Source organism: Pseudophryne corroboree, chromosome 3, assembly GCF_028390025.1.
Source record: "Pseudophryne corroboree isolate aPseCor3 chromosome 3, aPseCor3.hap2, whole genome shotgun sequence".
Classification (NCBI taxonomy): domain Eukaryota; kingdom Metazoa; phylum Chordata; class Amphibia; order Anura; family Myobatrachidae; genus Pseudophryne; species Pseudophryne corroboree.
The window spans coordinates 244,400,789-244,426,296 of record NC_086446.1 but is presented as its reverse complement, the minus strand read 5'-3'; the positions used below and the strand labels follow the sequence as shown (position 1 = coordinate 244,426,296).

Below are 25,508 nucleotides of genomic sequence, written 5' to 3'. Positions count from 1 at the left end.
GCACATTCCTGTCATCTGTGATAACGAGCATGTGTCTGAAACATATGTAGGATGCATAAAATACTTTTTTGAAAAGCAATACTTATTCTTTATATTATATATACAGTATATATGGAGATATATATATATATATATATTATACACACACAAACATATGTATGCTGAGTATATGTATACACATATATGCATATACATTTATACAGTATGTATATATTAATATTATATTTACACTGTGCAGGGTGTGTGTGTGTGTGTGTGTGTGTGTGTGTGTGTGTGTGTGTGTGTGTGTGTGTGTGTGTGTGTGTGTGTGTGTGTGTGTTTTTTTATTATGATTTTTTAAACAGTGATCAGCCTGCCATGCTGCCCTGCATAGTATATTGGCCCTCATTCCGAGTTGTTCGCTCGCTAGCTGCTTTTAGCAGCTTTGCACACGCTAAGCCGCCGCCTACTGGGAGTGAATCTTAGCATAGTAAAATTGCGAACGAAAGATTAGCAGAATTGCGAATAGACACTTCTTAGCAGTTTCTGAGTACTCGGCAACTGCGATCAGTTCAGTCAGTTTCGTTCCTGGTTTGACGTCACAAACACACCCAGCGTTCGCCCAGACACTCCCCCGTTTCTTCAGACACTCCCGCGTTTTTCCCAGAAACGGCAGCGTTTTTTCACACACACCCATAAAACGTCCAGTTTCCGCCCAGAAACACCCACTTCCTGTCAATCACATTACGATCACCAGAACGAAGAAAAAACCTCGTAATGCCGTGAGTAAAATTCCTAACTGCATAGCAAATTTACTTGGCGCAGTCGCAGTGCAAACATTGCGCATGCGCAATTAGCGGAAAATCGCTGCGATGCGAAGAAAATTACAGAGCGAACAACTCGGAATGACCACCATTGTACTATCAGCAGCAGCCAGGCAGCTGGCAGGGCTGTCACCTCACCTCATTCAGGACACCCTGTCGCCGGGCTGTCTTATCTAAACAAACCAGATTAATTTCAATTATTTTGTTCATTTATTATGAGAATATTCCACATTCTGTAGCACACACATTGTTGGTGCCAAAACATGATTACAGTTAATGGCAGTTGTGATACACTGAGTATGCCACTATATAACACATCGGATGTCACTCCACTCTAGTGTAATTGCTACCTAGTACCATTGTTAGCATTTACACTAGGGTGTACATTATTTGCACAAAGGCAAATAAATAATTATACTTGTCAAAGTGAACGAAAATTACCACTTGACATTTTAGTCATCTATGGTTAAGGAAACATAATTAAGACATAGGGGGTATGCAATTAGCTCGTTGTTTGTTTTTTTGTCGCCTAGGTGAAAAAATTGAGCTTTTTGCTATTTTTAGGGCGAATGGGGATTCGCCCTATGCAATAGCAGGGACGGATTTTCGCCTAGGAGAAATATGTGGCAGGAGCGGAAAACACATGGATTGGCAAATTCACGTGTTTTCCTTCGAAAACGCGGGCCATGGGGGTCATTCCGAGTTGTTCGCTCGCAAGCTGCTTTTAGCAGCTTTGCACACGCTAAGCCGCCGCCTACTGGGAGTGAATCTTAGCTTATCAAAATTGCGAACGAAAGATTCGCAATATTGCGAAAAGACTTCTCTGTGCAGTTTCTGAGTAGCTCGAGACTTACTTTGCCAGTGCGATCAGTTCAGTGCTTGTCGTTCCTGGTTTGACGTCACAAACACACCCAGCGTTCGCCCAGACACTCCTCTGTTTCTCCAGCCACTCCCGCGTTTTTCCCAGAAACGGTAGCGTTTTTTCACACACTCCCATAAAACGGCCAGTTTCCGCCCAGAAACACCCACTTCCTGTCAATCACATTACGATCACCAGAACGAAGAAAAAAACCTCGTAATGCCGTGAGTAAAATACCTAACTGCATAGCAAATTTACTTGGCGCAGTCGCACTGCGGACATTGCGCATGCGCATTAGCGACTAATCGCTCCGTTGCGAGAAAAAAATAACGAGCGAACAACTCGGAATGACCCCCTATGTTCGCTGATTTTGAGGCATTTTTCGCCAATGCCTTTTCACTTAAAAAAAAAAGGTGAAAAGGCATTGGCGAAAACGGCCCTAATTGAATACTCAGTGGGGCGAATTCATTAGCTCTAAAATGATCAGAACTAATTGCATACCTCCCTTAGTTGCCTACCCTCCCGCAGCTCCCGTTTCAGCCGTAAATGTCCTGCTGCCCTGCTTTGTAGGTCAATTCTCCCAGATTTTTGAGATTCTTCCAGGGGTGACACAAGAACAGTGATTTGCTGTAGCTGCTCAGTAGTCACTTCTGATGACTCTCATTATCTCCCCTTGTGGGAACCCCTGACACTGACAGTAGCACATAATCAGACATAGGCGATCGCAGTAGCAAATTTTTTAGCAGTTGGGCAATACCATGGGCCTAATTCAGACCTGTTCGCTCGCTAGGGATTTTTTGCAGTCCTGCGTTCGCATAGTCACCGCCCTTAGAGGAGTGTATTTTCGCTTTGCAAGTGTGCAAACGCATGTGTAGCAGAGCTGTACTAACAGATTTTGTGCAGTCTCTGAGCAGCCCAGGATTTACTCAGCCACTGCGAACAATTCAGCCTGTCCGGGACCGGAACTGACGTCAGGAACCCTCCCTGCAAACGCTTGGACATGCCTGCGTTTTTCCAAACACTCCCAGAAAACGGTCAGTTGACACCCACAAACGGCTTCATCCTGTCAATCTCCTTGCGAGCGCCCATGTGAATGGATTCTTCGCACAAACCCATCGCTGAGCGGAGATCCGCTTTGTACCCATGCGATGCATTACGGTGCATACACATGCGCAGTTTAGACCTGATCGCCCGCTGTACGAAAACACAGCTTAGCGATTAGGTCTGAATTAGGCCCCATGTGCACTGCAGGGGGGGGGGGGGGGGTGCAGATGTAACATGTGCAGAGAGAGACAGATTTGGGTGTGGTGTGTTCAAAGTGAAATCTAAATTGCAGTGTAAACATAAAGCAGCCAGTATTTACCCTGCACAGAAACAAAATAACGCACCCAAATCTAACTCTCTCTGCAAATGTTATATCTGCCACACCTGCAGTGCTCATGGGTGGTCATTCCGAGTTGATCGCCAGCTGCATTAATTCGCTGTGCAGCGATGATGAAAAAAAACAGCACTTCTGTGCATGCGTATGCTGGCGCAATGCGCACGTGCAACGTACTATTACAACGAAAGATGTCATTTTGCACAGGGTCTAGCGAAGCATTTCAGTCGCATTGGTTGCCGCAGAGTGATTGACATGAAGTGGGCGTTTCTGGGTGTCAACTGACCGTTTTCAGGGAGTGTTCGAAAAAACGCAGGCGTGCCAGAAAAAATGCAGGCGTGGCTGGGCGAACGCAGGGTGTTTGTGACGTCAAAACAGGAACTGAACAGTCTGAAGTGATCGCAAGCGCTGAGTAGGTTTTGAGCTACTCTATGGGTCTTCAGTTCTTATCTTTGCTGATGACAATGTGCAGTGCACTGACATATAGCCTCTTCTTCTGCTGTTCATCTATTAATTGTTTATTTTTCTAATTTTATGAATGAAAATTACAAAGGTTGTGGATATTTTGCGGAAATATGTAGGTTTGTCCAGGGTGGCCTCTCAGGCACACTGCACCCAAACTTATACTCATGTTCGTGTTTTCTCTTTTTTGCTTCAGATTTTCTGCTGAAATGGCCCGTAAAACCTACGATTTCTCTCTTACGTCCTAATGAAGGTCACTGATCACTTTAAGAGCGTTAGAATTGAGGGGCAGATTTATTAAGCTCGGTGAAATGATAAAGTGGAAGGTGATAAAGGACCAGCCAATCAGATACTAACTACCATGTTACAGGCTGGGTTTGAATAATGACAGTTAGGAGCTGATTGGCTGGTGCTTTATCACCTTCCAATTTATCACTTCACCGAGCTTAATAAATCTGCCCCTCAGTTAATTAGGGGGGTCATTCCGAGTTGTTCGCTCGTTATTTTTTTCTCGCAACAGAGCGATTAGTCGCTAATGCGCATGCGCAATGTCCGCAGTGCGGCTGCGCCAAGTAAATTTGCTATGCAGTTAGGAATTTTACTCACGGCATTACGAGGTTTTTTCTTCGTTCTGGTGATCGTAGTGTGATTGACAGGAAGTGGGTGTTTCTGGGCGGAAACTGGCCGTTTTATGGGAGTGTGTGAAAAAACGCTATCGTTTCTGGGAAAAACGAGGGAGTGGCTGGAGAAACGGAGGAGTGTCTGAGCGAACGCTGGGTATGTTTGTGACGTCAAACCAGGAACGACAAGCACTGAACTGATCGCACTGGCAGAGTAAGTCTCGAGCTACTCAGAAACTGCACAGAGAAGTCTTTTCGCAATATTGTGAATCTTTCGTTCGCAATTTTGATAAGCTAAGATTCACTCCCAGTAGGCGGCGGCTTAGCGTGTGCAAAGCTGCTAAAAGCAGCTTGCGAGCGAACAACTCGGAATGACCCCCTAGGTGCGAATTATGATTTTCTAACAGGTGCCTGTCAGGCACACTGCGCCTGAACCCGGGAGTCCCAGAGGTGCGCCTGACGGACGGTTAAACACATTTATTTAATTAGAGTATCTGGTATGTGGAATAATTTGGTTAATGCTGTAATGGTATGGAAAACAACATACAATAAATATTGGTAGTGCCTTCAAGTTACAGTCCAATGTTCACAATAAAATAACATTTAATACACCAAAATCATCATTTAATTATATATTTAGGGAAGAAGGTAAAATTACATTTGGAATTTATTGCATAGGCATCACATTTATCATGTATATTGTGCTTAGTGAGAAGAAAAAAAATATCACAGAGAATATACAGTATATTGCAAACAATGAACCCCGTATTGCAGACAACGATGTTATTATCAAAATTTCCCAAAATATATTGTTACTAATTAGGGAGGCCAATCCCGGGATCGGGATCGTCGGGATCTCGGGATTTTGGCCCAAAAATGCCAGGATTTGAATCCCGGGATTGGAGCCTCCAGTCTCGGGATTTACGGGATTACATTGCGCATGTGCAATTGTGCAGTGAGGAAGGGTGGGTGTAAGTAATACTACTTACTATTAGGCGGGCAGCAGCCACGGACACACGCTGAACCCGGCGGCATTTCAAATGTAGCGCCAGCCGCCAGCTAATCAGAGCTGGTGGACCGGCAGCCAATTAGGGAAGCTGCGGCAGCCAATCAGGAGCTACTGCTGCGGCCGCTTCCCTGATTGGCTGCCGGTCCGCCAGCTCTGGTTGGCCGACGGCCGGCGCTACATTTGAAATGCAGCCGCGTTCAGTGTGTCCATGGCTGCCACCCACCTAATAGTAAGTAGTATTACTTACACCCACCCTCCCTCCGTGCAGTGCTAACAGCCTCCCTCCCGCGCCGCTACCTACACCAACCCTCCCGCGCCACTACCTACACCCTCCCTCCAGCGCTGCTCCCTACGGCCTCCCTTCTCTCTACACCCTTCTCCACTGCCCTTCACTGATCCCTAGTGCAATCCTGGGAATCCCGGGATTGAGCGTTTTTCAATCCCAAATCCCGGGATTGAAAAAACGGCCCGGGATTGGCCTCCCTATTACTAATGTTATCTAGAAATATCTCGCAACAGCAAGCATTTAAGCAAAGACACGCCCATTTGTGGAACTAGACATGCCCTTTGGGCAGAGTATGACACGCCCTTCAGCACATCCTACTGTATCTTCCAGATTCTGTTTTTCAAAAGTAGGCAAGTATGAATTAAGAACAGGCTTTCTGAGGCAAAAGAGAAATTGCTATATGCTATATAGTAGGAGCTGTTGACCACTTTTAGGCATACTTGCCTACCTTGCTGTCCCCTCCTTCGGGAGGAGGCAGCGTTGTAGGCGCATGGGGGCGTGGCTGGCAGCATGATGGGCCGTCCGAGGGGCATGATGACGGGGAAGTGGGCAGTCCGGGGGGCGTGGTATCATGATCGCGTCATCGTGGCTCCGCTCCCCGCTATACAGTGCCGATAAACTGGGCACTGTATGGGGGGGCAGAGCTACGATGTCGCAATTCAGCGCAAATCGCGTCATCGGATCCCCTTGACCGCCCACTTGTTCTCTGTTGTGGGTGGCCGAGGGGGGGAGTGGAAGGCCTGACAAGGAAAATGGGAGGCTTGCCCACCCTTCCGGGGGGCTGGGAGGGCCACCCGATTTTCGGGAGCCTCCCAGCCATTCCGGGAGGGTAGGCAAGTATGCTTTTAGTAATACAACAGTGCACCTCCATTCTAACTGCATGCAAGATGGACAGTTACACTAAATAAGGGGGTTTGTGCATTGGATCTGTGACATGCACAGTGTGGCTAGCAATAAGGCTTTGCAATACTGTCTGGTAATGTGGCATGTGCAGTCTCACTGAGCTGTTTGTTCAGCAGTCACCACTCAAATGTCCCACTATAGTCCCTGTGCAGAGCTAAAATTAGCTCTAGCAATATCTATTGAGTGATATTTGAAGCAATGGAGGGGCCAGGAATGGTGCCTTCTTATTGGATCTTCATCTGCCGCTAACAGCAGGGGCAAGCAGTGGTGGCGGTCAGTCAATGTTTCTATTTTGACATTTAGAAAAACTGTACTGTAAACGATAAGATTTCTAAGCATCAGTTTGTGGAATGTGACAAAATAACATACTGCACATATGGAAATACACTATAAAGAAAATTTGGTTAAAAACAAACGTAACGTTAATTTATTTATTATATGCATATCTGTAGTTTTATTATGTTTGAGTAGTTTTGTTCTGGCTCTTCCACTCAGTACAGTATGTTCTATTTCATTGACCAATGCAAGGAATAGAGAATGGGTGGTGGCTGCAAAGGTTACATCACATAAGCACTGAACATGACAGTTATATTACTACTTGACACATAAATAAATCATATATTCTTAGCTGACTAGGTACACTGACCTTTGTAGCTATGGGTCTTATTTTTACTGTACAATCATTAATTATACTGATAACAATGTGACAAGTATGAAATAATCACAAATGCTGCACTTGATCTGTCGTTAAGCAATTGTCCATTACTGGTAAGAGAAAGCCAAACTCAATTTATGTTTTTATTTTTATGTCTCACTTTTCAGGAGCTCTAAAATACATACAGCGGTTTGCAAAAGTATTCAACCCCCTAATAAAGTAAATAGATTTCTTTATATCCCAGTACAAATGACACACAGATTGTTACAGACAGTAGTCAGTATTTTTATTGCAAACCAGTAGGCTCGTCAAGTCAATTTTCAAACTCATAATTCATTAAGGGCCAAAAAAAGCTATAAAGTGGAGACGGATAAGAGTGATAAAGTAAGCCAACCATCCAGCTCCTAACTGTCATTTTTCAAACACAGCCTGTTACATGGCAGTTAGGAAGCTGATTGGCTGGTACTTTATCACTCTTTATCCGTCTCTACTCTATCACCTTTTAAGGCTTAGGGCCTAATTCAGCATGGGTTGTAATTGTGCGAAAAATCACAGAAATACAACCCTTTACACTGACATGCACAGGCTGGGTCCTCCCCTCTCCCCGCACCCAACCCCCCGCTAACATGCGAGCGCTTCACTAAGTAGCGAAGCGCTCACATGATACAGATAGCCCTCTGCCTGTGCAGAACCCCCCAAACGGTGTGTCAATGCCCCCCCCCCCCCCCCCCCCCGGCAGGTCTTAGACTGCGTTCTAAAGAGAATGCAGCTTAAGACTCTGGGAGTCATTCCGACCCGTTCGCACGCAGCGGTTCTTAGCTGCGGTGCGAACGGGTCGGGACTGCGGCTGCGCGGCACCCGCAATGCGCACACGCATCGTTGCTCGGTGACGCCGCCATCGCAGAAAGTGATTGCAGCGGTGATTGCATGAAGACTGACAGGCGGGAGATGTTTCGGGGCGTCAACTGACCGTTTTCAAGGCGTGGGGAGGCGAACGCAGGCGGATCCTGGCGTTTGGAGGGCGGATGTCTGACGTCAATCCCGGGACCTTCGTCGCTGGATCCGTCGCACAGAGTAAGTAACTCTTACCCTGGTCTTCTTTTGCAGGAAACTTTTTTAGCATAGCAGGGCTGCACAAGCGATCGCAGCCCTGCTATGCTAAAATACACTCCCCCATAGGCAGCGTCAAGTTGATCGCTCGAGCAGCAAAAAGTTGCTACAGTACGTGCGGTCAACTCGGAATGAGGGCCCTTGCACGGGTGCACCATTGAATCGCCCCCTTTATAAATTTGCGCCTAAATATTTTTTAAATAATAAAGGGTATTAGAATGCTATTTGGACTTCATTTTCACAGCTTTCCTTCAGATTCTATAGTCAAAGTATAACCAATGTTATTTGAATTAAGGGGGACTTTTAGCCTAAAAACTGACCTTTTTTTAATGAGTCACAGGAAGAGGCTAATTGAAAGACACTTGTGAGGGCAATGGGGGTCATTCCGAGTTGTTCGCTCGTTGCCGATTTTCGCTATACTGCGATTAGTCGCTTACTGCGCATGCGCAAGGTTCGCAGAGCGCATGCGCTTAGTTATTTTACACAAAAGTTAGGTATTTTACTCACGGCATAACAAAGCTTTTTCATTGTTCTGGTGATCGTAGTGTGATTGACAGGAAGTGGGTGTTTCTGGGCGGAAACTGGCCGTTTTCTGGGAGTGTGCGAAAAAACGCTGGCGTTTCTGGGAAAAACGCGGGAGTGTCTGAAGAAACGGGGGAGTGTCTGGGCGAACGCTGGGTGTGTTTGTGACGTCAAACCAGGAACGAAACTGACTGAACTGATCGCAATGTAGGAGTAAGTCTGGAGCTACTCAGAAACTGCTAAGAAATTTCTATTCGCAATTCTGCTAATCTTTCGTTCGCAATTCTGCTATGCTAAGATACACTCCCAGAGGGCGGCGGCTTAGCGTGTGCAATGCTGCTAAAAGCAGCTAGCGAGCGAACAACTCGGAATGAGGGCCAATATCTTTCATCAGTGTAAACTTGGAGCTTACACTGAACAGGGGTTAAATACTTATGTAAGCAAAACTTTTTTTCTCTTACGTCCTAGAGGATGCTGGGGACTCCGTAAGGACCATGGGGTATAGACGGGCTCCGCAGGAGACATGGGCACTATAAAGAACTTTAGACGGGTGTGCACTGGCTCCTCCCTCTATGCCCCTCCTACAGACCTCAGTTAGATCCTGTGCCCAGAGGAGACTGGGTGCATTACAGGGGAGCTCTCCTGAGTTTCTCTGAAAAAGACTTTTGTTAGGTTTTTTATTTTCAGGGAGCACTGCTGGCAACAGGCTCCCTGCATCGTGGGACTGAGGGGAGAGAAGCAGACCTACTTAAATGATAGGCTCTGCTTCTTAGGCTACTGGACACCATTAGCTGCAGAGGGTCGGAACGCAGGTCTCACCCTCGCCGTTCGTCCCGGAGCCGCGCCGCCGTCCTCCTCACAGAGCCGGAAGATAGAAGCCGGGGGAGTATAAGAAGAAAGAAGACTTCAGATCTTTGCTCCCACACACAACACACACAGCTGGCACTGAAGGGTGCAGGGCGCGGGGGGGGCGCCCTGGGCAGCAATAATAAACCTCTTGGGACTGGCTGACATATATGTATACTGCGGAGGCAGTACATTAAATAAACCCCCGCCAGTATTGTAAATTTGAGCGGGACCGAAGCCCGCCGGTGAGGTGGCGGAGCTTGATCCTCCAGCACTAACCAGCGCCATTTTCTCCACAGCACACTGCAGAGAAGCTGGCTCCCCGGACTCTCCCCTGCTGAACACGGTGACAGGGGGCAAAAAAGAGGGGGGGGGCACATTTAATTGGCGCAGTGAGTGTATATATATATATTTATATAAAAGCGCTGTTGTTACTGGGAATTTTGTTTCCAGTGTCAGGTGGCGCTGGGTGTGTGCTGGCATACTCTCTCTCTGTCTCTCCAAAGGGCCTTATTGGGGAACTGTCTCCATATAGATATATCCCTGAGTGTGTGGGGGTGTCGGTACGTGTGTGTCGGCATGTCTGAAGCGGAAGGCTCATCTAAGGAGGAGGTGGAGCAGATGATTGTGGTGTCTCCGTCGGCAACGCCGACACCTGATTGGTTGGATATGTTGAATGTTTTAAATGCAAATGTGTCTTTATTACATCAGAGATTGGACAAAGCAGAGTCCAGGGATAGAACAGGGAGTCAATCCATGGCTTTGACTGTGTCACAGGGCCCTTCAGGGTCTCAGAAACATCCCCTGTCCCAAGTAGCAGACACTGATACCGACACGGATTCTGACTCCAGTGTCGACTACGATGATGCGAGGTTACACCCAAGGGTGGCCAAAAGTATTCATTATATGATTATTGCAATAAAGGATGTTTTACATATCACAGATGACCCCTCTGTCCCTGACACGAGGGTACACATGTTTAAGGAAAAGAAACCTGAGGTAACCTTTCCCCCATCTCATGAGCTGAACGCGTTATTTGAAAAGGCTTGGGAAACTCCAGACAACAAACTGCAGATTCCCAAGAGAATTCTTATGGCGTATCCTTTCCCTGCGCAGGACAGGTTACGGTGGGAATCCTCGCCCAGGGTGGACAAGGTGTTGACGCGCTTGTCCAAAAAGGTGGCGCTGCTGTCTCCAGACACGGCAGCCCTAAAGGATTCTGCTGATCGCAGACAGGAAACTACCTTAAAATCAATTTATGCACATATGGGTGCCTTGCTCAGACCGACAGTAGCGTCGGCTTGGGTTTGTAGCGCTGTAGCAGCTTGGACGGATACTTTGTCAGCTGACATTGATACCCTGGATAGGGATACCATTTTATTGACCTTAGGTCACATTAAAGACGCAGTCCTGTATATGAGAGACGCTCAGAGAGACGTTGGTCTGCTAGGTTCGAGAGCCAACACCATGGCGATTTCTGCTAGGCGAGCCCTGTGGACCCGCCAATGGACGGGTGATGCCGACTCAAAGAGGCATATGGAAGTTTTGCCTTACAAAGGTGAGGATTTATTTGGGTAAGGTCTCGCGGACCTGGTTTCCACAGCTACCGCGGGTAAATCTACTTTTTTACCTTATGTTTCTCTGACGTCCTAGTGGATGCTGGGAACTCCGTAAGGACCATGGGGAATAGCGGCTCCGCAGGAGACTGGACACAAAAGTAAAGCTTTAGGACTACCTGGTGTGCACTGGCTCCTCCCCCTATGACCCTCCTCCAAGCCTCAGTTAGATTTTTGTGCCCGGCCGAGAAGGGTGCACACTAGGGGCTCTCCTGAGCTTCTTAGTGAAAGTTTAGTTTTAGGTTTTTTATTTTCAGTGAGACCTGCTGGCAACAGGCTCACTGCACCGAGGGACTAAGGGGAGAAGAAGCGAACCTACCTAAGTGGTGGTAGCTTGGGCTTCTTAGGCTACTGGACACCATTAGCTCCAGAGGGACCGAACACAGGCCCAGCCTCGGAGCTCGGTCCCAGAGCCGCGCCGCCGGCCCCCTTACAGAGCCAGAAGCAAGAAGAGGTCCGGAAAAATCGGCGGCAGAAGACATCAGTCTTCAACAAGGTAGCGCACAGCACTGCAGCTGTGCGCCATTGTTACTCAGGCACACTTCACACTTCGGTCACTGAGGTTGCAGGGCGCTAGGGGGGGGCGCCCTGAGCAGCAATGTCAACAGCTTGGCTGGCATAAATACACCACATATAACCCCCAGGGCTATATGGATGTATTTTAACCCCTGCCAGAACTCACCAAAAAGCGGGAGAAAAGGCCGCCGAGAAGGGGGCGGAGCCTATCTCCTCAGCACACGGGCGCCATTTTCCATCACAGCTCCGCTGGAAGGACGTCTCCCTGACTCTCCCCTGCAGTCCTGCACTACAGAAAAGGGTAAAAAAGAGAGGGGGAAGGGTAAAAAAGAGAGGGGGGCACAAATTTGGCGCAGTTTTGATACTAACAGCAGCTATAAAGGGAAAAGCACATTTTATAGTGGTATTCCTGTATATATATAGCGCTCTGGTGTGTGCTGGCATACTCTCCCTCTGTCTCCCCAAAGGGCTAGTGGGGTCCTGTCCTCTATCAGAGCATTCCCTGTGTGTGTGCGGTGTGTCGGTACGATTGTGTCGACATGTTTGAGGAGGAAAATGAGATGGAGGCGGAGCAATTGCCTATTATAGAGTTGTCACCCCCTAGGGAGTCGACACCTGAGTGGATGAGCTTATGGAAGGAATTGCGTGACAGTGTCAGCTCTTTACGACAGACAGTTGACGACATGAGACAGCCGGCTACTCAGCTTGTGCCTGTCCAGGGGTCTCAAACGCCATCAGGGGCTTTAAAACGCCCGTTACCTCAAATGGCAGACACAGACACGGATACTGACTCCAGTGTCGATGATGAGGAGACAAACGTGACTTCCACTAGGGCCACACGTTACATGATTGAAGCAATGAAAAATGTATTGCATATCTCTGATAATACAAGTACCACTAAAAAGGGTATTATGTTTGGTGAGAAAAAACTGCCTGTAGTTTTTCCTGTATCCGAGGAATTAAATGAGGCGTGGGTTTCCCCCGATAAAAAACTGATAATTCCTAAAAGGTTATTGGCATCGTACCCTTTCCCGCCAGAGGATAGGGCACGTTGGGAAACACCCCCTAGGGTGGATAAAGCGCTCACACGCTTGTCTAAACAGGTAGCACTACCCTCTCCTGATACGGCCGCCCTAAAGGAACCTGCCGATAGAAAGCAGGAAAATATCCTAAAATGTATATACACTCACACGGGTGTTATACTGCGACCAGCAATCGCCTCAGCCTGGATGTGCGGGCGTGGCGTGGTCGGATTCCCTGACTGAAAATATTGATACCCTAGATAGGGACAGTATATTACTGACTATAGAGCATTTGAAAGATGCATTTTTATATATGCGTGATGCACAGAGGGATATTTGCCGACTGGCATCAAGAGTTAGCGCGCTGTCCATTTCTGCAAGAAGAGGTTTATGGACGCGGCAGTGGTCAGGTGATGCGGATTCTAAAAGGCACATGGAAGTATTGCCTTATAAGGGGGAGGAGTTATTTGGGGTAGGTCTATCAGACCTGGTAGCCACGGCAACTGCTGAAAAATCCACATTTTTACCCCAGGTAGCTTCTCAACCTAAGAAGACGCCGTATTATCAGGCGCAGTCCTTTCGGCCCCATAAGGGCAAGCGGGCAAAAGGCGCCTCATTTCTGCCCCGTGGCAGAGGGAGAGGAAAAAGGCTGCAGCAAACAGCCAGTTCCCAGGAACAAAAGCCCTCTCCCGCCTCCGCAAAGTCCTCAGCATAACGCTGGGGCTTTACAAGCGGACTCAGGCACGGTGGGGGCCCGTCTCAAGAAATTCGAGACGTCTCCCCCTCGCCGTTTCATAAAGTCTGCTTTACCGACGTCTCCCTCAGACAGGGAGGCAGTATTGCAAGCCATTCACAGGCTGTATTCCCAGCAGGTGATAATCAAGGTACCCCTCCTGCAACAGCGAAAGGGGTACTATTCCACACTATTTGTGGTACCGAAGCCGGACGGCTCGGTGAGACCAATTTTAAATCTAAAATCCTTGAACACTTACATACAAAGGTTCAAATTCAAGATGGAGTCACTCAGAGCAGTGATTGCAAACCTGGAAGAAGGGGACTATATGGTCTCTCTGGACATCAAAGATGCTTACCTACATGTCCCAATTTACCCTTCTCCAAGGGTACCTCAGGTTTGTGGTACAGAACTGTCACTATCAGTTTCAGACGCTGCCGTTTGGATTGTCCACGGCACTCCGGGTCTTTACCAAGGTAATGGCCGAAATGATGATACTCCTTTGAAAGAAGGGAGTTTTAGTTATCCCTTACTTGGACGATCTCCTGATAAGGGCAAGATCCAGGGAACAGTTGGAAGTCGGGGTAGCACTATCTCAGATAGTGCTGCGGCAGCACGGTTGGATTCTGAATATTCCAAAATCGCAGCTGATCCCGACGACACGCCTTCTATTCCTAGGGATGATCCTGGACACAGTCCAGAAAAAGGTGTTTTCTCCCGGAGGAGAAAGCCAGGGAGTTATCCGAACTAGTCAGAAACCTCCTAAAACCAGGCCAAGTGTCAGTGCATCAGTGCACAAGGGTCCTGTGAAAAATGGTGGCTTCCTACGAAGCAATTCCATTCGGCAGATTCCATGCAAGAACTTTCCAGTGGGACCTGCTGGACAAATGGTCCGGATCGCATCTTCAGATGCATCAGCGGATAACCCTGTCACCAAAGACAAGGGTGTCTCTCCTGTGGTGGTTGCAGAGTGCTCATCTTCTAGAGGGCCGCAGATTCGGCATTCAGGACTGGGTCCTGGTGACCACGGATGCCAGCCTGCGAGGCTGGGGAGCAGTCACACAGGGAAGAAATTTCCTGGGCTTGTGGTCAAGCCTGGAGACATCACTTCACATAAATATTTTGGAGCTAAGGGCCATTTACGATGTCCTAAGCCAAGCAAGACCTCTGCTTCAAGGTCAGCCGGTGCTGATCCAGTCGGACAACATCACGGCAGTCGCCCACGTAAACAGACAGGGCGGCACAAGAAGCAGGAGGGCAATGGCAGAAGCTGCAAGGATTTTTCGCTGGGCGGAAAATCATGTGATAGCATTGTCAGCAGTGTTCATTCCGGGAGTGGACATGATGGCGTCCCACCTAAACAAAAAATTGGACAGGTATTGCGCCAGGTCAAGGGACCCTCAGGCAATAGCTGTGGACGCTCTGGTAACACCGTGGGTGTACCAGTCAGTGTATGTGTTCCCTCCTCTTTCTCTCATACCAAAAGTACTGAGAATTATAAGACGGAGGGGAGTAAGAACTATACTCGTGGCTCCGGATTGGCCAAGAAGGACTTGGTACCCGGAACTTCAAGAGATGCTCACGGAGGACCCGTGGCCTCTACCTCTAAGAAGGGACCTGCTCCAGCAAGGACCCTGTCTATTCCAAGACTTACCGCGGCTGCGTTTGACGGCAGGGCGGTTGAACGCCGGATCCTGAAGGAAAAAGGCATTCCGGATGAAGTCATCCCTACCCTGATCAAGCCAGGAAGGATGTAACCGCAAAGCATTATCACCGCATTTGGCGAAAATATGTTGCGTGGTGCGAGGCCAGTAAGGCCCCGATGGAGGAATTTCAACTAGGTCGATTCCTGCATTTCCTGTAAACAGGAGTGTCTATGGGCCTAAAATTGGGGTCCATTAAGGTTCAAATTTCGGCCCTGTCAATTTTCTTCCAGAAAGAACTAGCTTCACTACCTGAAGTTCAGACGTTTGTAAAAGGGGTACTGCATATACAGCCTCCTTTTGTGCCTCCAGTGGCACCTTGGGATCTCTATGTAGTTTTGGGGTTCCTAAAGTCACATTGGTTTGAACCACTTGAATCTGTGGAGTTAAAATATCTCACATGGAAAGTGGTCATGTTGTTGGCCCTGGCCTCGGCCAGGCGCGTGTCAGAATTGGCGGGCTTTATCCTGTAAAAGCCCTTATCTGATCTTCCATTCAGACAGGGCGGAATTGAGGACTCGTCCTCATTTTCTCCCTAAGGTGGTTTCAGTGTTTCATCTGAACCAACCTATTGTGGTACCTGCGGCTACTAGTGACTTGGAGGACTCCAAGTTGTTGGACGTAGTCAGGGCCTTGAAAATATATGTTTCCAGGACGGCTGGAGTCAGGAAATCTGACTCGCTGTTTATCCTGTATGCACCCAACAAGCTGGGTGCTCCTGCTTCTAAGCAGACTATTGCTCGTTGGATTTGTAGTACAATTCAGCTTGCACATTCTCTGGCAGGCCTGCCACAGCCAAAATCTGTAAAAACCCATTCCACAAGGAAGGTGGGCTCATCTTGGGCGGCTGCCCGAGGGGTCTCGGCGTTACAACTTTGCCGAGCAGCTACTTGGTCAGGGGCAAACACGTTTGCTAAATTCTACAAATTTGATACCCTGGCTGAGGAGGACCTGGAGTTCTCTCATTCGGTGCTGCAGAGTCATCCGCACTCTCCCGCCTGTTTGGGAGCTTTGGTATAATCCCCATGGTCCTTACGGAGTTCCCAGCATCCACTAGGACGTCAGAGAAAATAAGAATTTACTTACCGATAATTCTATTTCTCGTAGTCCGTAGTGGATGCTGGGCGCCCATCCCAAGTGCGGATTGTCTGCAATACTTGTACATAGTTATTGTTACAAAAATCGGGTTATTATTGTTGTGAGCCATCTTTCCAGAGGCTCCTCTGTTATCATGCTGTTAACTGGGTTCAGATCACAGGTTATACGGTGTGATTGGTGTGGCTGGTATGAGTCTTACCCGGGATTCAAAATCCTTCCTTATTGTGTACGCTCGTCCGGGCACAGTATCCTAACTGAGGCTTGGAGGAGGGTCATAGGGGGAGGAGCCAGTGCACACCAGGTAGTCCTAAAGCTTTACTTTTGTGCCCAGTCTCCTGCGGAGCCGCTATTCCCCATGGTCCTTACGGAGTTCCCAGCATCCACTACGGACTACGAGAAATAGAATTATCGGTAAGTAAATTCTTATTTTCCCCACAGCAAAAGAAAACGCGCAATATCAGATGCAGTCCTTTCGGTCGCATAAGTCCAGAAGAGGTCGGAGCTCTTCCTTCCTCGCCAGAAGTAAGGGTAGAGGGAAAAGAATACCTGCTACGGCTAGTTCCCGGGAGCAGAAGTCCTCCCCGGCTTCTACTAAATCCACCGCATGACGCTGGGGCTCCACTGAGGGAGTCCACGCCGGTGGGGGCACGTCTTCGACTTTTCAGCCACGTCTGGGTTCAGTCAGATGTGGATCCTTGGGCGATGGAAATTGTATCCCAAGGATAAAAGCTGGAATTCGAAGACGTGCCTCCTCGCAGGTTTTTCAAATCGGCCTTACCAGCTCCTTCCCCAGAAAGGGGGATAGTTTTAGCTGCAATTCAAAAACTGTGTCAACAACAAGTGGTTGTCGAGGTTCCCCTAGTTCAACAGGGGAAGGAGTACTATTCAACCCTATTTGTGGTCCCGAAACCGGATGGCTCGGTCAGACCCATTCTAAATTTAAAATCCCTAAACCTGTACTTGAAAAAGTTCAAATTCAAGATGGAATCGCTCCGGGCAGTTATCTCCAGCCTGGAAGGGGGGGGTTTTATGGTGTCACTAGACATAAAGGATGCATACCTTCATGTCCCCTCATCAGGCGTACCTGAGATTCGCTGTACAGGACTGTCATTACCAGTTTCAGACGTTGTCGTTTGGGCTTTCCACGGCCCCGAGGATTTTCACCAAGGTAATGGCGGAAATGATGGTGCTCCTGCGCCGGCAGGGAGTCACAATTATCCCATACTTGGACGATCTCCTGATAAAAGCAAGATCGAGAGATCAGTTGCTGAAAAGCGTGTCGCTCTCCCTGAGAGTGCTGCAGCAACATGGCTGGATTCTAAATCTACCAAAGTCACAGTTGGCTCCAACGACTCGGCTATCTTTTCTTAGGCATGATTCTGGACACGGAACAAAAGATGGTTTTTCTCCCAATGGAAAAAGCCCAGGAACTCCAGAACATGGTCAGAGACCTGTTAAAACCGAAAAGAGTGTCAGTCCATCAATGCACTCGAGTACTGGGGATAATGGTGGCGACCTACGAGGCCATCCCCTTCGGCAGGTTTCATGCGAGGACGTTTCAGTGGGACCTTCTGGACAAGTGGTCCGGGTCCCATCTTCAAATTCATCAGAAAATAAGCCTGTCCCCCAGGGCCAGGGTGTCTCTCCTGTGGTGGCTGCAAAGTGCTTGCCTTTTAGAGGGTCGCAGGTTCGGCATTCAAGACTGGGTTCTGGTGACCACGGACGCGAGCCTCCGAGGATGGGGAGCAGTCACACAAGGAAGAAACTTTCAGGGGATATGGTCAAGCCAGGAGGCTTGTCTACACATCAACGTACTGGAATTGAGGGCCATATACAACGGCCTACGTCAAGCAGAGAATCTTCTTCGCGACCTACCGGTTCTGATTCAATCAGACAACGTCACAGCCGTGGCTCATGTTAACCGCCAAGGCGGAACAAGGAGCAGAGTGGCAATGGCGGAATCCACCAGGATTCTGCGCTGGGTAGAAAATCACATAAGCGCTTTGGCAGCAGTTTTCATTCTGGGAGTGGACAACTGGGAAGCAGACTTCCTCAGCAGACACAATCTCCATCCAGGAGAGTGGGGACTTCATCAAGAAGTTTTTGCAGAGATAACAAGTCATTGGGGACTTCCTCAAATAGACATGGTGTCACGCCTCAACAAGAAGCTTCGGAGGTATTGTGCCAGGTCAAGGGACCCTCAGGCAGTAGCAGTGGACGCCCTGGTGACACCATGGGTGTTTCAGTCGGTCTATGTGTTCCCTCCTCTTCCACTCATCTCAAAGATATTGAGAATCATAAGACGAAAAAGAGTGCAGACAATACTCATTGTTCCAGATTGGCCTCGAAGGGCCTGGTATTCAGATCTTCAGGAAATGCTCACAGAAGATCCGTGGCCTCTTCCTCTCAGAGAGGACCTGTTGCAAAGGGGCCGTGCGTGTTCCAAGACTTACCGCGGTTACGTTTGACGGCATGGCGGTTGAACACCGGATCCTAGCTGGGAAAGGCATTCCGGAAGAAGTCATCCCTACTCTGATAAAGGCTAGGAAGGAGGTGACGGGGAAACATTATCACCGTATCTGGAGAAAGTATGTATCTTGGTGTGAATCCAAGAATGCTCCTACGGAAGATTTCCATCTGGGCCGTTTTCTCCACTTTCTACAGACAGGAGTGGATATGGGCCTAAAATTAGGCTCCATTAAGTACAGATTTCGGCCCTATCAATTTTCTTTCAGAAGGAATTGGCTTCTCTCCCAGAAGTCCAGACTTTTGTAAAGGGAGTGCACATACAGCCTCCTTTTGTGCCTCCAGTGGCACCATGGGACCTTAACGTGGTGTTACAGTTCCTAAAATCTCACTGGTTTGAACCTCTTCAAACGGTTGAATTAAAATTTCTCACTTGGAAGGTGGTCATGTTGTTGGCCTTCGCATCTGCAAGGCGGGTGTCCGAATTGGCGGCTTTGTCTCACAAAAGCCCCTATCTGATTTTCCATGTGGATAGAGAAGAATTAAGGACTCGTCCTCAATTTTTGCCTAAGGTGGGTTCATCGTTTCATATGAACCAACCTATTGTGGTACCTGTGGCTACGAATGACTTGGAGGATTCCAAGTCCCTTGATGTAGTCAGGGCCTTAAAAATGTATGTAGCCAGGACGGCTCGGGTTAGGAAAACAGAGGCACTGTTTGTCTTGTATGCAGCCAACAAGGTTGGCGCTCCTGCTTCTAAGTAGACTATTGCTCGCTGGATCTGTAACACGATTCAGCAGGCTCATTCTACGGCTGGATTGCCGTTACCAAATTCGGTAAAGATCCATTCCACTAGGAAGGTGGGCTCTTCTTGGGCGGCTGCCCGAGGCGTCTCGGCATTACAGCTTTGCCGAGCAGCGACTTGGTCAGGTTCAAACACTTTTGCAAAGTTCTACAAGTTTGATACCCTGGCTGATGAGGACCTCATGTTTGCTCAATCGGTGCTGCAGAGTCATCCGCACTCTCCCGCCCGGTCTGGAGCTTTGGTATAATCCCCATGGTCCTTACGGAGTCCCCAGCATCCTCTGGGACGTAAGAGAAAATAAGATTTTAAACCTACCGGTAAATCTTTTTCTCCTAGTCCGTAGAGGATGCTGGGCGCCCGTCCCAGTGCGGACATATTCTGCAAGGCTTGTATATGGTTATTGCTTACATAAGGGGTATGTTACAGTTGAGATCAGTCTTTGGCTGATGCTGTTTTTGTTCATACTGTTGACTGGTTGCGTATATTCCAGGTTATAAGGTGTGGATGGTGTGGGCTGGTATGAATCTTGCCCTTAGATTAACAAAAATCCTTTCCTCGTACTGTCCGTCTCCTCTGGGCACAGTTCTCTATCTGAGGTCTGGAGGAGGGGCATAGAGGGAGGAGCCAGTGCACACCCATCTAAAGTTCTTTACAGTGACCATGTCTCCTGCGGAGCCCGTCTATACCCCGTGGTCCTTACGGAGTCCCCAGCATCCTCTACGGACTAGGAGAAAATAAGATTTTAAACCTACCGGTAAATCTTTATTTCAGACAGAAAAGTTTGAAAGTCCCGGCAATTACCCGGCATTTCAGTGCCGGTCGTTTTGCCGGGACCTGCCTGACCCCCCCTTTCACACAGACATGCAAATTACCGGGTCGATATTTTCGACCCGGTAATTTGCAGATCAACACGGGTATTTTGCCTGTGTGAAAGGGTCAACCCGTGTCATAATTCCTGTGTCTCCGACCCTGGTAAATTCCTGGGTCAAAGTCCCGGGAATTACTACACGGGTTGAACCTTTCACACAGAAAAAGGACCCGCATGTTTCATGAAATTACTGGGTGGAACTGCTTCACCCGGTAATTTCATGTTCTGTCTGAAAGGGGTATAAGAAAATGAAACATACATTACGGGCACTTAAACCGGAATCTATGCGTTAACGTGCATTAGCTGCAAGCTAGCTGCGCTGGGAAATTGCCTAGTAATTGAATAGCTTTAGCCGTGCGGTAAGTCCGATGTTAATTGAATCTGCCCCATAAAATTATAGACATGTACATGATTGGAAAAGGCTACAGAATAATATTCAAGTGCTTATATAGCCCTGTGAGCACAGTTCTGGTTACATTATTGGAATTACTCTGTTAGCTGCTCGTGGTGACCTCAGCTACATTCCTAGAGATATGTGTATGCTACTTGTCTTTGGCTCAGGCTATATTACTGTGGTATACTCAGTTGCCACTTGATTTGATCTACTGATCGTCCCATATTCTTGATCTAGCTGGCACTTAGATAATCCCCTAGAGGCATCCAAGTACCAGTGAGCAAATCAAGTTTTATGGGAAAGGCAGCTTGTAATAGGTGAAGACTTCAATACGTCTGTTCCAGGGATTCATCTATTGCTCAGCAGACGCCATAACACTATGTGATGCTATAATTTCAAAATAGACCAGAATCTCTTAAGAAATGTTTCCATCACCTTGTTGAGTCCATGCCACAAACAATTCAGGCCCAGATTTATCAAGCATTGGTGAGTAATAAATTGCACGGTAATAAAGTAGCAGCTGATCAGCTCCTAACTGTCATTTACAGGCTGTGTTTGAAAAATGACAGGAGCTGATTGGGTGGTACTTTATCACCGTACAATTTATCACTCTCCAAGGCTTGATAAATCTGGGCCATAGCGGGAGATTACTAAGCAGTGAAAGAGTGGAGATCTGAGCCAGTGGAGAAGTTGCCCATGGCAACCAATCAGCATTGAAGTAACATAATTTGCATATTATAAAATTATACAGCTGATTGGTTGCCATGGGCAAGTTCTCCACTGGCTCATTTCTCCACTCTTATCAATGCTTAGTACATCTCCCCCTTTGCCTGTTCTGGGGGCAAAAGAAGATCCTAGCAAATACTAGGAAAAATGTGGCTGAAGAATCTAGAGTATGCATCCCAATCAACCATCTTATTAAACCCTGCAATGCCCACAATAAATCATTAAGGACTATAATTTATATTAGCCTATATACCCAAAGTTTATATCAATATGTGCCACACACAGCATACGAACCCTTACCCCCAGATAAACACTAGCTTGTACCCATTCTCAAAATATAAGCCCCCCTAATGAACCAATCATAGCCTTATTAAATAACCCCACCAAACATCAGCAAACCTCATGATAGGATGATATTTGTAATGCTGCGTAAGCTGGGTACACACTGGCCATTATATCAGCCGTTCAAGTGAACGGGTGATATATTGTGAGCCCGTCAGCGAGTGACTACTCTGGACGACGGCATTCACAGACATATCACATCGGCTGTGTGGCACAGCCGATATATCTGCATATATATTGGGCCCTCTGGCTGCGTGTACTGGCAGTCTGCCGATAGCCCATGCACTTGCTGAAGGGACCGCCTGTGACTGTCAGCTCAACTGGGCAGGTATTTAAATGTGCCCGCCCAGTTGTGACGTCAGGCACGACACATCGGGCAGACAGGTCGGCGGATCAGCCATTCGGCCAGGTGTGTACCCAGCATTAGTCTCTCAATGATAAAATGTGGATGCATACTGTCTCCTTTATGGCTCTGTCCTTGACTAACTGACTTGGGTTTATAGCTTGCATGGAGTGCATTACCAGTCATCAAAACAATACAGTCATTTTCCCAAGATTTGGGGTCCTTCATACTGTCTCAGTGACGTTCCACTCACTTACGCCATTCTTTCTTATTCTGTTACAAAAGATGATCACAGTGTTACATATATATATCCAGCTTGATTATTTAATAAATCAAAAATTATTTTCAATGTAGTACATTATATTTTTCCTTGTATGACACTTGTTTTATCATTTCCCCAGGGGCAATGTTCCAGTATGTGCTACAACATCTTCATTGTGGAGTCTGTATGTGTGGGCTGGTTCTCTCTTGAGTTCATCTTGCGGTTCATTCAAGCTCCCAGCAAGTTTGCATTTTTGAGGCAGCCGCTGAATCTCATAGACATTGTGGCCATTCTGCCTTACTATATCACGCTGGTCGTGGACAACACATCAACGGGACAGAAGAGACCTGGATCAGGAAATAGCTACCTGGATAAAGTAGGCCTTGTGCTGCGCATACTCCGTGCCTTGAGAATCCTGTATGTGATGCGCCTTGCCAGACACTCATTGGGGCTACAGACATTAGGCCTTACTGCCAGGCGCTGCACTCGCGAGTTTGGCCTATTGCTGCTGTTTCTCTGTGTAGCCATAGCCCTTTTTGCACCCTTACTTTACTTAATAGAGAATGAGATGGCTGATTCCCAGGAGTTTACTAGTATCCCTGCATGCTATTGGTGGGCAGTAATCACCATGACAACAGTTGGTTATGGTGATATGGTGCCCAGGAGCATACCTGGCCAGGTGGTGGCACTCAGCAGCATTCTGAGTGGCATTTTGCTTATGGCTTTTCCGGTAACTTCCATCTTCCATACATTTTCTCGGTCATACATAGAGCTGAAACAGGAACAGGAGAGGCTAATATGCCGGAGAGCCCAGCTACTGATGAAGAGTAAGTCTCAGCTAGGCATTATCTCACATGGAAGTGATATACTGTTTGATAGCATCTCTTCTGAGGTAAAAGACAATGATTGAGAGGGAACGACTTACAATGTACAGCCACTACCAAGGAAATGGCTAGAGTATAAGAGTCCTTCAGATCAGCAGCTGAGCTTCTCTCCCTTCAAGACGAAACTATGTTGCTTCTAGTAATGATACTGACTGTCACCATAAACCCGGCTCCCATACAGCTCCAACCAGATTTAAAGGCAAATGTTCAATATCGGCCAATAAAATAATATCTATTTTCTGTATTACTTCTCCTGCCAAGTGAGATGAAGTTACCTCGATTGTTGGGACTTGCATTCAACAGTTATACTCCTTCAATATTTTCCCTTATAGTGCAGGTTTTTGAGAGCTGCGGTCCATGAGCATTTTTTTTCCTGGTTAGTGCGAAGACAATACATTAAAATCTAAAACTAACGGCAGCTTAATTAAAGATGTTTTCTTATATAAAGATTTAATCTGGGGCCCCTGAAATTTGGCACATATTACCGACAAAGTACCCCTAGAGCAGCTCATTATGCCATAGTTGGCAGGAGCACAATCTATGAGGTCTATTTAATAAGCCTTGAAGAGAGATAAAGTGCCAGCCAATCAGCTTCCTAGCTGCCATGGTACAGCATTTGAAAAATGACACAAGCTAGTTGGCTGGTCTTTTATCAGTCTCCACTCTATCTTTCTCCAAGGCTTAGTTAGTAAATAGACTCCAAGGTCTGTTAAAAGGGCTGTGCATCCGGTGGCACCACCCAGGGCGCATGGACAAGGTTGCTACCCTGAAGATGCCCCATGTTTTTTAGAAAGGTGCAGAAGAATTACTTGTTGGGGGTAGGGGTTTTACAATTGCATATCTGCTTTAACATTTATAGTGTAGACTATAAAAAAATATATGTTATATAGATCTGGTTAAACCATTGTCATATATATATATATATATATATATACTGCCATCTTAATTTACACAATATGGCTACGTCCTTTTTTGGAGTCTGCAGTCAACATATTCTTTTTTTTATTGTGATGTTCAATATGAGAAGACTGAAATATATTTTAGAAAAGATAGCGGGATAAGAATATTTTTGAAGTAATAGACGTGAATATTATATTTTTCCCGTTAGGAGGGGCCTTTTTGAACAAAGGTGGTTTAAGAAGGGAATACTTCATTCAGTGGCTGGCAGTGTTTGTCATACTCAAAATGACCTCTGCTTGTAGCATGTTAACTTTCAGGGCTGGCTTTCAAAATTCTTCTTAATATGACTGACATTTTATTAACAGCCAGACATGGCAACTGATGCTGATCTGCCGTATGCTATATATTTATCTGCAAACCTAAAAACTCTGTATAAAGCACTTTATGCTGCTAGAAGTGTCGCATTGCAGAATAAAGCATTTGCAATTAATTAACTTTATCATAAACAGAAACTTGTCAAAACAAAATCAACAAAAAAAAACCTTTAGATATATAAGGGGGTATCCAATTAACCCTGATGCCGTTTCAGGCGATCAGAACAGCTGGTTATCGCTATTAATGACCGATGGTCATCATCACGGTATCCAATTTGAGTCTGTTTTGATCAGCCGAAATTGGCCCCGCGATCACGCGAAAACACATGGGATCAGGGATAATGTGTTACTGTGGCTCCAGCAGTCCACTTATCAAGCATAATCCCCGATAACTGCTGGCATCTGGGGGAGGAGCACGCCGCATTGGGGCTAATTGAATCGTCCCCAGCGAAACAGTTGAATACCCCCCCCATAGTCACTCTGAACTGTCAATAGCTTTATTATAACATTTTTGTTTGTCAGCATAAAAAATATGTGTAGTTCAAAATCATATTTTTTGCCATAAATTATATTATATATGAGATTATTTGTAAATATATGTACATACAGATGTGACAACCAGGATTCCGCTTAATAAAGTGGTAAAAAAAAATATGCATTTTAATATTTTTGTGTGCAAGTGCTTCACCTGTCACAGCTAAAGAAGGTCGAACAATTTAGAGGTCTATTTATTAATGTACATCAAAAACACTAATTGTTTTTATCCCCAGTTTTCACAGTGATTAACAATCTGTTTTCTCAGTTTTATCATAAAAATATTGGGTCTGATTTGAATTTGTATGCAAACTCGGTGGTTTACATAAGAATCTGATGTTTGTGGGTCAATCAGGCAGAGGCAATCGCAGCCAGTGAGATGCTGATAGCATCTCAATGGGTTTCCGGGGTGCGCACGCGCAGTGCGGCCGCTGTACGTGTGCACTCAACAAACTAATTCAGACTGCGA

At 46.9% G+C, this 25,508-nt stretch overlaps 1 protein-coding gene across 7 annotated transcripts in view; it reads left to right on the top strand.

The window, feature by feature from the left end:
* The window catches only part of KCNG1 (potassium voltage-gated channel modifier subfamily G member 1), a 141,345-nt gene extending 116,119 nt beyond the window's left edge, over positions 1 to 25,226 (top strand). For all 7 annotated transcript variants that reach the window (XM_063958969.1, XM_063958966.1, XM_063958967.1 and 4 more), the window contains one exon: positions 22,487 to 25,226. In XM_063958969.1, coding sequence (XP_063815039.1) covers positions 22,487 to 23,257 — 771 coding nt within the window. In that variant the 3' untranslated portion in view covers positions 23,258 to 25,226. The remainder of the gene's footprint in view (positions 1 to 22,486) is intronic.
* The last annotated feature ends 282 nt before the right edge of the window (positions 25,227 to 25,508 follow it).